The following is a 12,472-nucleotide window of genomic DNA, read 5'->3' as shown; positions in this document are numbered from 1 at the left end:
AATTATTACCTTTTTATTTAATAATAACATATATTTACTAAAAGTAGCATTCCCATGAGCCTTACCTCAAGTCACTGCACTAGAAATTCCAGGGATTGTTTATATTGTTCATAGTGGTAGGTCGTTTTGTCGCCCTCTGGTGGTGCCCCTCTCTGAGGGGAATGGATACTTAATTTAAGGTGACTCCGTGTCTGCATTAACGTTCAGCTTTTAAAAATCAACACTGAGATTTTTCTTTTAATATGTGTTTATCAAAATAAAACCTGAAATAGTTTATTTTGCAGCATCATCGCTTGAGAAGAAGCTTCTTGAAGAGGAAATGGGACCCATCAAAGGTGGCTGCAGCAATCAAGATGAATCTCCTTGGGAAACATTGAGTGTCAACCGGCGGGCAATATGAAATGAAAGTCATTAAGTAATAATGGACAAGATCACAAAGTATCTAATAGCTGCTACATGAAAGTGTACGCTTTCTATCATGTATATCAAGGGAAGGTAAATTTAAGGATCATATTGCATATTATCGCTGCATTTCAGCCATCGACCAGCACTGGAGCGAAGCCGGAAGTGCTCGGGGGTTTGTGATCTTGCTCTAGCAGAATATTGCTCTCCCTCCTCAGACCTCATTGGCAGCTACACGGTGACGTAGTCGCCCGAGCACAGCCGTTTTGGAGCTTTAACAGAGTTAGGACAGGCTCCCCGGTTGACCTTGCTCTTGAACGGTGAACGTAAACTTACATACCGTCCAGGGAAAACATGACAACTCCAAGTTTTCCAATGCCTCCCATGTCCGCATTAGGCAGCTCGGGATTCAAGTTATCCAAAGGTAAAGTATTAAAGCTAGCTAATAGCGTGCTAGCCATTAGCGTTACTCAAGTGTTGCCGCTCAGTGTAAACTTAACATGTCTACGACCTGACGTTACTCAGGCGAAGCAACAAGCAACCTTCGAAGTGTCTGTCGGTTTCAGCTCGGTTATATGATGATTTCCTCTGTAAAGTTGACTGAATGGACCTTTAAATGATAATTTCTTGTGTAAAGGAAGTTACTTATTTGCTACAATGTCAACAACATATCCATAGCTGGCTAACAGCCATTTAGCTAGATAACTGGAGTGGCCAGTCAGACAGCCACATGTGTTTCCAACTTTAGATGGTCGCTCAGATAGTTTTGGCTCGAAAGATGAGGCCATAGCTGGAGGCGATACTACCACTCGTAGTTGTAATATCTTTGTGTATCATTGCTCCGAGCCGCTGTAGCGTTGCAGCTAATCACTGAACCTGCTGATCCACACTGAAAGCAGGGCCCCTGTTCCTCTTGTCTCTACATCATGTGACGCTCAGTGGACCTGGATAATCCTCAATACTGCCCTACAGAAATGTTCAATTTCAAAGCTCAAAATGCAAAGCTGCTGCACCTAACTGCAAGTTTTCAGAATTCTCTGTGTCCAGCAGACAGGCCCTGTTTATTGGACTTTCTGCCTCTAAAGAGCCTCTGATGATGCAACACAGGGAGGCTCTTTAAGAGAAATCTATTTTGGGTCCTGGATGTCAAACAAGACCAAAGTGTGAGGCTTCAAAAACCTCCAAGCATTCTGAATGATTGGATTGCTATGATGACATGTAATGATTTGCGGCTTTGGATATTTTCTTTTATAGTGACAGAATTGTCTAAAGCCTGAAGTACTGCTAATTTGACTTCCAATGAGAGGAGCTCTGACCAACAGAAACTTACTGAAAACAGTAGTTTAACATAGGCTTTGTGACTAAAAGTCTACATTCAAATCAGCCTTAAATGGGCAGTTGGGTACAAAAAAACCCTGCGAGGCAGTCATATACACATGTTCTATGTAATGGCTAGTTAATCAGGCGTACTTTAGACCATCTTTGTGACCCCTAATGTTCAATTATTATTGACACTATCAGAGAGCTGTTGAGTAATCTGTGGTTATTTTGGAGGGCGTAGTTGATGTTGACATTGGATTGAGCTGCATCAAACCGGGTGGTGTTCTTAATATTTGACCACATAGTCTGTAGTACCCAAGAAAACCCTGGCTACCGACTGGCTTATATGTAAACCGTGCATTGAATAGACAGCGGTGTTAATTTGTTAAATGACTCCTGTTTCTCTCTCTCCAGAGCATCTAGTGGTAGCGGTGCCGGTTGCGGTGTTTGCAGCGGCCGGAGGGTTCCTAGTCGGCCAATACCTGAGCAGGCGGGGCTGTAAAAAGGGCCAGGTGAACTCATCCATCAGTAAAGACAGTCCCAAAGTGGTTCACAGCTTCGACATGGAGGACATCGGCACCAAGGCTGTGTACTGCCGCTGCTGGAAGTCAAAGAAGGTCAGGCTGCTGCTTCAGAGGCCATCATAGTGTAGTGTTTGAGTAACTTGACACTCTAAGCTAGCTAATCAACTTACTCTCACATCTCCACATTTAAAGCTCCCGCTTCTGTTTGTGTGCTCAAACTTTCACACATGTTGCACTTCTCGTCACTTCCCAGTCAGTTGTTTTTTCTTTGACTGCAATTGGGAATCTTAAGCTTTAAGACCCCTTTTAACCTGTAGGGCTCTCTAATCATATCAGAGGACACACTGAGCAGCAGGCTGTCATTAGTGCTGAATGAAGCACTGTGCGGGAGTATATTAAACACTTGTTGACACTGCCCTCTGGCTTTAGTAAGAATCTGTATTTAACTGAGTGGGCAGCTATCATTCTGTGAAAGGGTTAATGTTTTAAATGAGGGACCTCTAACTGAAATAGCTGTACCTAAAGTCTTCTAGAGAGAGAGACGAGACCTCTGAGTGAACACGACCTACTTTATTGACAATACCACTACTTTATTGACAAAGAATAGAAAACAAAGGAAAATCAGTTTTAAATTGCGTTTACAAAGTTTTGATCATTTATAGGCACACAGGATTAGGAGACTTGACATGACCGATTTGTGTATTTCATGTTAATGTGATGTAGTGATGGACAGATGATGCCTGACCGAGTCTTGGGGCTTTCTTTCCATTTGTGCAGAAAAAGATGTGAAGCTCTGCAGCTCAAAGCGTAGCAAACACAGTGACATCTTGTGGCTTGTAAAATCTATGGCAGCCCCCTTATCCATAGTTTTGTAGTATTGTGTGCAGTAGTATTAAATCTGGTAATTTTTTTGACAGTAATGCTGAATTAAATATAGGTATTGTTGTGAAACATGTTATAGGAAAATAACAAAGCACTTTCCAAAAATCCTAAATATAAAATATTGTTGCTGACGCTGAACATTCAAAGGGCGCTATGTAGTTTTGGGTAGTATTAATTATTTGCAATATTAATGAGGTAATAATACAAAGTCAGGAATATTGATTTTTTCCATAACTGATAAACAAGCTGTTCTCAGGGGAAAATAAGGTCCCAGAACACTGTTTGAAACCAGAAAGGTGGCAGGGTCCGCCACATATAAACAAAAACAAAAAAGTATGAAATTGTAATTTAAAGGTCAGTTTGTTAATTCAGTTTATTCAGTCATGAAAATTACACGTATTTTCATTCTGTTTCTTTAGGCAGAAAAAATCAGATCAATGAAGATCTTTCTGTCTTGATCCAAATATCTTTTCTAAAACTACACAGTGCACTTTTTAATTTACCTTTTTTTGATGTTGTTTGTTCCCAGCTGTCATGCTTTAAAACTTCATTGTTGATATTTATGTGACATCTAATCAGAAGCAGTGTGATGTGATCAGAAATGTATATTTAAAAAAGTAGAAATGTTTTCAGACTTGTGTCTCTAATGTAAAACATCATATTTCTTAATTATTCTCCTGTCCTTATCCCACTGATGTGCCAACCACATGGTGTAGCAGTAAAAACTTCTACCACTGTCAGACTGAGTGAAGTGCTTCCAAAGCATCAGTGATATTACAGGGTTCAGGCGCCATCTGTCACATGATATTTTTCATCCCACACAAGCCCCAGCACAATGAAACGGAGCGCTTCACAGGAGCGAAACAAGCCTCGGTTTCATCCGCCCATCTCTGTCACGATCATAAAGACCAAAGCCCGAGGGTAATAGAGCTAACCAAACCTGATCAAAATGATCTTGCGTACCTTTGTCTCTGTGTCACAGTTTCCCGGTGACTACAGGGAAATAAATCAGGATTGGCTGACACTATTCAATCATATCTTAAGTACAAAGGGGGTACACTTGATAAGAGCGACTCCTGTTTACCTCTAACACTCTGTTTTCTCCTCCCAGTTCCCTTACTGTGACGGGGCCCACGCCAAACACAACGAGGAGACCGGGGACAACGTCGGACCGCTCATTGTCAAAAAGAGGGATGCTTAAGCCTGCTGATCCGAGAACTCGGCCCTCCCTTGACTTGTCACGCGCCCGGCCCCAGTTCATCTTATCTTATATCATCATCATTGCAGTTACTTTACATGACACAATTAAACAAGACAGTGGATCTTCTCCAGAGCCCAAGAATAAAATTCAGAAAGTGTTAAAAGAAACATGGATGAATTCAGATTTTACACATTCCACACTGTGACTTTAAATCAAAGGTCATTTGAGGACAGATAAGGAAGGGACTTTGACATTCAGCACAGTCAGACATGGAGGTGCTCTGACAGCATTCTGACCTACTTAAATCAGAGAGTTTTGTGAAAGAAGTCAAGTATTTCATTATGAAGCGATTGTACCTTCTCGTCTGGTGTCACCTTTACTTGTTAAGTCCTCGAGGTGTGGACAAGGTGGTGGTCATAATAAAGTGGCAGCTCTTTGCCTCAGTCAGTCCAATATTTCCTTTTAAATTCAACAAAGCCTTATAATAAATCTACAGTCATCGACACTCAAATCCATATGAATGTTACGCGTTATGATTTTTATATTTCTTTCGTTGCACAAAGAGCTTCTTATTCAGAGGACATAGATGTTTGACTTAAGGAAAAAATCTTCATTCTTTGGAGGTGTTGAAACACTATCTGCTGTTCGTAACCAGTTCCAGTCTGCTTTCTGAGAAAAACTTTTATTTAATCTGTAAAGTGTTCAAATATTTAAATTCTGCTTGTGAAGGATATATTTTGCTTTTAGATTTATTTTCTACTGGCTGCAGTGTGTCTGACTTGATGATTCATTGTTCTGTATATTGTGAATAAAACGTGTTGAGTGATCTGACGCGTCGGCTCCGCATGTTGATTTATGGGAGGCCTCTCTTGCTGCGGGAGCCAGGGGCCAAACTCTACATTTGTTTGTGTTCTTAACCACAGGATCAAATGTACTCACCTCTGTCAGCAGCCAGGCAGAGATGTGTGTTTATGGATTAACAGTGGACAGAGGTAATGAGTAAACAGCCCTGTGTGGTGACTGCAGTGGGACCTGTGTGTGTGTGTGTGTGTGGTTGCAGGTGCGGGGGGCTGCCGTGCTGCAGTGTCCACCAGCACCAGTGGCCATTTTAAGATGTGGCAGTATTAGCGGTGACCGCTAGAAGACGCTGTGTTTACACGGATAGTCCTGGCCAGACAGTGTACGCGAGTACGGTGGGCCCCTGCTCCCATAGTGACACACGCACACACACATAGACACGCACGAGGTATCTGGCTGCGTGCCAGATGCAACGGAGGACTCTCACAAGAGGTGGAGTGGACTCCACCGTCCCTGTGAGGAGTCACCTTTAACAGACAGCTCAGCAGTGAGCTCACACACAGGGCCGACATCTCTGCCCAGAGCACAAGTTTACGTTGTACGTGCTCCAGTGCGACAACAACGTTAGCATGTAGGCTAATCATGCTACACAAGCTAACATGCTCTGAGAGCTAATTGGCTGGACTTAGTTTTATATGAGCGAGTGTGTTTGGTGAAGTGGTGATATTTCAAAAAATAATTGTTCCATAATGAATTTGTTATTAATTTAAATGTGTGTTTTGAATTGTAGGCTTCTTAAAAATGCACAGAAGCCGCATTTTGACTTGAACTGTCCTTATGTATCGAAGACAGTGTAGGTGTGATGGTATATGTCACAGGTGTGGATGAATCTGTTATTAAGCCTAATTATTTAAATGATCATTATCATGTTATTATCATTAGTCTAATTAAGACTAATGATAAGTGTTTCCCTCTGTAAAAGATGTTTTTATGTTTGTTGTCATAAGAACATGTATTTAAGTATTTTATAACATCACCTGCCCAAATGTAAAAAAGCCTTTTGGCACATTTTTATCATTTTGCTGTTTATGAACGTATGTTTTCTTTAATTAAACCAACAGATAAAGCAAATATTCCCCTTTATAAACTCATTATCACTCATTCCCTGCTGTATTCAAGAGTAACTTTTCACACGTGATTTTAATTAAATTAATTATAAATTACAGAGGTGTAATTGTACTTATATACACAGTAAATAATTATTTTTTAAAAACATAGCGCAAAGTTAACATGCTTGACTGTAATATAAGCAATAAAAGACGTCCTTGTCCCAACAAAAACAAAAACATAAGTACTTACTATACACCCCATATGAATAGGTGCTGTCACACACAAACACACACACACATACACATTTAATATATATATATATATATATATATATATATATATATATATATATATATATATATATATATATAATTGTCTTTTGTCTTGGTGATGATTTCCCTTCGTCTTCTCATGATGTTGTGAACAGACTCAGACTGTCTCGGATGAATGGGGCCGATGGATTTTAATACAGGGTTTATTTTGTCATCCAACACTGACAGCTGTCCGTGTGTTGGTCTCTTCCTGTGGAAATTATGGGGTCGCTCTGTCCACGGTCTCGGCTGCAGTCAGAGTCCACTTCGCATTTTGAGCGACGCCCCCAAATTCCGTGCAGAGTGTTTGCAGACCCTCCGGGACGGAGAGGTGGAGGAGGAATCGGCAGCTCCGCCGTCCATATACACTACAATCACCACGCCATTAGTTCATGACTTCATCATATTTTTGACAGGAGAGTTTGGGCCGTATTTAGAAGGTAAGGGAAGACGTTTTACTCATACTTCCTGTTGATTTTCGCGGTTTTGTTTCTGTCGCCTTTTCCTGCGCGCGGCGCCGTGTCGCAGCGACCACTCGGACTGTGGTCAGCTCGCCGTGGCGTCGGTCGAGTACCGTCTTCTTAGGTAACGTTAATTACGGTGAAATGATCGATCGGGATTCCCGATCGATCCATCGATGGGTTCAAACACTCGTCCTGTACCGACATATATGTCCCGTGTTTAATCACTGGAGTAGTTTTCTACAAATGTGGACACGGAATATAGCCTGGTCTTTTTTTATCCACGGCAACCGCATCGTTGCGCACCTCGCTCCTCGTCGTCGATACCAGACAAAAGACAGCCTGTTTTTTTTACCGTCCTCTATATAGTCTTTCTCTGTGGAGCTTAAGCTTTGGCTGGCACACATAACAGCAGTCGTCAAAATGTATTTGAAAAGCGCGCTCCACATTTGACCTGCGCATATGCGCATATCTTTGCATATTGTTGTCGCTCTGTTATTGATTGCATTGATATACCGTGAAATTCTTAAAGGGATACTGCCTCCTGTATGCGGAAATCACTGGCAAGGCATGTAGTCAGCCAGAAACATGGCTCTGTTGATGTCTTTTCAGGCAGTCTTATTTCCACATCTTAGACATTTATGTTACATTTGTCTTTACTCACAGATTCTCCACACTCTGATTCTCCTGCACTGTTCAGAGACTATGGATGAGAGATATCTCCCAGTCTCATGTTTACTCTCTTTCTGTATTTGTCTCTCCAACATTTCTATTCTTAACCTTCCTCTCTTCATCCCCTATTCATTTCTAGCTCTCCAGGACTCTGAGGCTGCTGCAGAGAATGGGAATAGGGACACAGGCCAAGGCTTGCCATTTTGGCTGAAGTAACAGCAGGACGGTTGTCAACCCCGCATAGGCTTCAATCCCCTTCTCCCTCACCTCTCCTCCCACACACACACACACATACACACACACACACACACACACACACACACACACACACAGACAAGGACAGACTCCCACACACAGCCACTGCTATGTCCACCGCCGTAGACATCGCTGGCCCTTCCTCCCCAGATCAGGCTCACAGCAGCGCTAAAATCCCCAATGAGCCACTGAGGCCCAGCCTTAAGCGCTCCAACCACCCCTACAACCTCTCCCATTACATCTCCACCCCTTCCCCGGCCGTGGACGTCAAAGGCCTGATCCAGCCCTCCCCGACCGAGCAGCGGGCCGCTCAGCCTGCGCACGCTAAGCCTCGCCGGGCCCCTTCCTGGCCCGACATGTGGGAGTCACCCAGCGGGCTCCACCTGGCCCACGCCGCAGAGCTGCTGATGCGCGCCGGGCTGCTGGCTCTGACCCCCGCCACCACAGAGCAGGCCGGCCTGGGTGCACAGAGCAGCCAGCCGGCTAAAAGGGAGGCTGCGGAGGCGAAGGGGGGGAAGGGAGATGGGGAGGGAGGTGGATCCGGGCCTGAGGAGGAGGAAGAGGACTCCTCTGGATGTGGCACTGACTTCCAACCCTTCCTAGGTGCCTGGTTCCCCTTCAGCCCTGCTCTGTTCCCCCTGGCAGGCTTCCAGATGGGGGGAGGCCACTGGAGGAGCGCGGCCATGGGAGCTGAGGGCATCGAGGGGCTGGTGGCCGAGGGTTACTCTCCTGGCTCTCTGGGCGGGGGCGGTGGAGGGAGAAGGAAGAGGAAGAGGTGCGGGGAGTGCGTACCTTGTCGGCGTCAGACGAACTGCGAACAGTGCAGCAGCTGCCGCAATCGCAAGAGAGGACACCAGATCTGTAAATACAGGAAGTGCGAGGAGCTGAAGAGGAAGCCGGGAGGTCCGGGGTTTGAGAGCAGGGTGTCTGGGTTTGATCTAAGGGGCTCCGACTTTACTTTGGGTCTGGCACAGGAGAGAAGCAACGGCGCCTTGGATGGATAGTAATGTATTTGTTGGCAGCATTTGTCAAGAAGATCCCGGTTGGATGATTGTTGAGGAGCTGCAGTTGAATGAATACACACAGGACACCATGTTAACTCGCTGGGACTCTGGTTCAAAGATCATCCGATCTTGTGTTTAGCGAGGGGTTGCAGTTCCGTTTAAGAATGTCCACACTCGTTCCCATCCTTTCTTTTGACAATCAGTGAATTGGAGAGGAGAGAAAGAAGGATACCAATGTGTCAATATTTAGACGACGACAAAAATGCTGTAAATAGACTGTAAATATCTGGAAAACATTATGTCTTTTTTTACATCCCTTTCCAGTTTGGATGTATTGTGTTTCAACATAAAAAAGGAGCCAAATGTTTTGTTTCTTATGGGGAGTTTTGTTTTTGTTGTTCTGACGTCACTGCATCACTAAGAAATGAATGAGTTCAGCCTAGGCTAAATTATTTCATGTGCAACTTGTACTGTATAGCTCTGTTTGCCCTTTTGAAATAAAAGAAATTGGCCATGTGCACTTGTCTACAGGCTGGGTTTATACTACGTGTGTGTGTGTGTGTGTGTGTGTGAGAGAGAGAGAGAGAGAGAGCGCTCATTTAATTGGGTGTGTGTGTCTATTAGCCCCCGTGTTTTCTGGTTGTACAAACGTGTGTGTTTGTGTGCGTGTGTCTGTGAGGTTGTGTGGATTATGAGTCACCTAATGGTGTGGCTGAGAGCCTTATCGCAACCCCACAGACACACACACACAAACACACCTACACGCTGCCTTGGCAAGTCCAGCTCATGCACTCGTACACACCTAACCTGACATGCACACACAATCACAAACACCCTCTCCTCTTTTCACATACTGACGCAATTTCCCTTTTTATTCACAAGTATAGATCCTACACACATACAGACGCACACACACACACTCACTCACACACGTTATAAACAAAATACACAGCCAGCTGGACTGAGGCTACAGGGTGGGTTTTTGCTTGTTGCCGTAACGATGGCTGATGTGATAAGACCTTCTTCCTCGGCGCCACACTCCAGGGGACCGCAGGGAAGACGTAACCATGGCAACGGCCGGCCCGAGGTGTCACGCTATAATTGGGCCACGGCTGCACTTCCTGTGTGCCTTCAGTCAGGGGGATCGCAGAGGGACTGTTTGTGTGTGCGTGCGTGTGCATCTGTGGGGGTGTGGGGGTTGTGTGTGCGTGTGTTTGTGCATCTGTGTGTGTGTGTGTGTGCGTGTTTGTCAGGCAGGGGAGAGAGAGAGAGAGGGAGAGGGAGGGAGAAAGCGCAGCACGCCAGCCAACGCAGGACACTGCCAACTCATGGAGAAAAGCAGTGAGCTCCAACATCATGCTAGTGCAACGCTCCCACTGAATGAGAAACACACAGTCTTTTAGTTTAAGTCCACAGTCTAGTGTTTCTTCATCTCCCACACAAAGGGGGAATTTCAAATTCTTGGATCTGCAGCTTTTTTTTCTCTCTCCCCCCTCCACCCTCTCTCTTCGGTGCCTTTCTAGTGATTTGGAGCTTAATCCCCCCTCCCTGTTCTCGTCACGCATGCACACACACACACACACACACACACACACACACACACACACACACACACACACACACACACCGGAAATCTGTGTCACCCGCTGCCCAGCAGGTCCAGTGACTCCCTGAACGCCTGCAGTCTGGCTCCACTGGCCTGCAAGATGGCAGGAGAGAAAGGGAGGAGGAGGGGGGCAGGAGGAGGGATTGAACGGAGGACAGAGAAGAGGAGGAGGAAGAGGAGGACGGGGGTGGGGAGGGCTGAGAGAGTTGGGGGAGTGGGGGGGGGAGGAGGCGGGGGGTGAGGGGTGGAAAGCGGATCTAGGGAGAGGGTGAAGGAGGAGGGGGGAGAAAGAGACGTGGTGAAGGGCAGAGAGGGAGGAGAGGGGGGTGTAAAGGGGGTAAGAGAGAGTGGGTGAAACTGGGAGAGATGAAAAGCAGGCCACAGGGGGAGAGAAGAGAGAAAAAGAGAGATATGCAGGGAGGAGGACAGGGAGATGGACAGCAGGGGATGAAGATAACGCGGGCCAAACAAAGAGAGGAGGATAGATGAGTGCGAGATCCGAGAGCGAGCTGGATTGATGGAGGCCAAGTGAAATGCAGCGAGACGGGGACGCAGGGAGATGGGGGTTAATGACGGATGCATTGTCCAGATAGCCGGTGTGTGCCGTCACAGACCCCCGTGGAGCTTACATATGTTAGCACCAGCGGCCCTGCCCACTCTGGAGAAAAACTCCTCTCACGCACACTGCAGTGGAACAACCTGCCAGCCCAAGGCAACCTGCACTGGAGCTGGGCGGACCCTCACTCACGAGCCAGACCTTTGAAATTTTGGCCACTGCGTCTGCTTGGAGACACTGTGTCTCATTGTGAATTTTTTTTTCTTTTCTTCCCCCCATTGGCCGTTTCCCCAGTGTTAGAAAATGTGTAACAGCTTTGCAGAAACAGCATCTTTCTGAGCGCACTCCTCATTACGCCTCTGTTATCCATTTGTGTTCACATTCGTACGCACGGAAAACAAGTCCCAAACACAAACACAATGGTTTCTTACATCCCTGAAAAGCTCAGGATCATCTGCCCTAAGGTTGTATTTTGGTGACACCAGGGGTCAAAGGGGGCTCTTGACCTTTGACCCTTAAAGCTGTGAAAGGTGGATTCCGAATAGGCCAGCTTCTATAAACAGCACCACGTCTCACTTACCCTACGTATGAAAAACAAGCACAAAGGCTGTTAAATAGCTTTCAAATTAAACATGTAACTCACATATTTCAGTCCTCGTGACGATAAAAAGGTGCTTTTCTAGGTTTCTATCTGTCTGAACACAAACATATTCATGAAATCAGAGACAAAAATTGAGCTCAGGAAACATGCAGACGTTTGGATCCTCAGGCCGTTTCACATGGTGTTCGTTTCAGAGGTAATGTGTACACAAAATTCTGTTAATCTTTAGCTTGCTGCTGATTTTTTTTTTTTTTTTTTTTTTAAAAGGCATAGCGGTTCCAGGAAGTTAGGCCGATGCACAGTGATAAAGTCTGCCTGGCCTCTATTCAAGCTACCTCATGATGTGGGATTGATGTTACGTTTCTCATGAATCTCACCTTTTAATAGAGCAGCACTGCATCATGAGGGGAGCTGTAATGTTATACATCAGGCCGTAACTTAGATTCATGAATATTGCCTAAATTATTAATGAACAAAGTAAATGACAATCAATGGTATTGAATTGCAGCAATGACTCACCACTTGAGAAATGTCATAATGCATTCATTTGCCTCGGAATTTCAGAAACATCCAAAAAGCAGCTGTAATGAAAGTATATCCTGATTCATAACGCTGGCTACAGAGAAAAGCAACAATATATCAGTTAAACATGTCAATATATAGGCCATATTCACACGGCAGCCATTTTCCTCTGACATCACAGGCTCGGGGTAGGAAGTTCAAACATCCTACTGTTGTGATCCAGGTTACAAGTTAAATATTTGTAAAA

General features: G+C 45.0%; 2 protein-coding genes across 2 annotated transcripts; both read left to right on the top strand.

Moving 5' to 3' along the window:
• The first annotated feature begins 609 nt into the window (after positions 1-609).
• zgc:110843 (CDGSH iron-sulfur domain-containing protein 1) lies at positions 610-5,160 on the top strand. The gene is made up of 3 exons (XM_030397250.1): positions 610-826; positions 2,137-2,339; positions 4,240-5,160. The coding sequence occupies exons 1-3, from the start codon at positions 757-759 to the stop codon at positions 4,327-4,329; spliced, it is 363 nt and encodes a 120-aa protein (XP_030253110.1). The 5' UTR covers positions 610-756; the 3' UTR covers positions 4,330-5,160.
• Positions 5,161-6,683: 1,523 nt separating this feature from the next.
• On the top strand, positions 6,684-9,458 carry cxxc5b (CXXC finger protein 5b). The gene is made up of 2 exons (XM_030397384.1): positions 6,684-6,988; positions 7,821-9,458. Exon 2 carries the CDS (start codon positions 8,047-8,049, stop codon positions 8,938-8,940), a length of 894 nt encoding a protein of 297 aa, XP_030253244.1. The 5' UTR covers positions 6,684-6,988; positions 7,821-8,046; the 3' UTR covers positions 8,941-9,458.
• The last annotated feature ends 3,014 nt before the right edge of the window (positions 9,459-12,472 follow it).

Source organism: Sparus aurata, chromosome 18 (genome assembly GCF_900880675.1).
Source record: "Sparus aurata chromosome 18, fSpaAur1.1, whole genome shotgun sequence".
Lineage (NCBI taxonomy): Eukaryota > Metazoa > Chordata > Actinopteri > Spariformes > Sparidae > Sparus > Sparus aurata.
The sequence above is the reverse complement of the archived record's forward strand: the minus strand, read 5'-3'. Positions and strand labels throughout refer to the sequence as shown.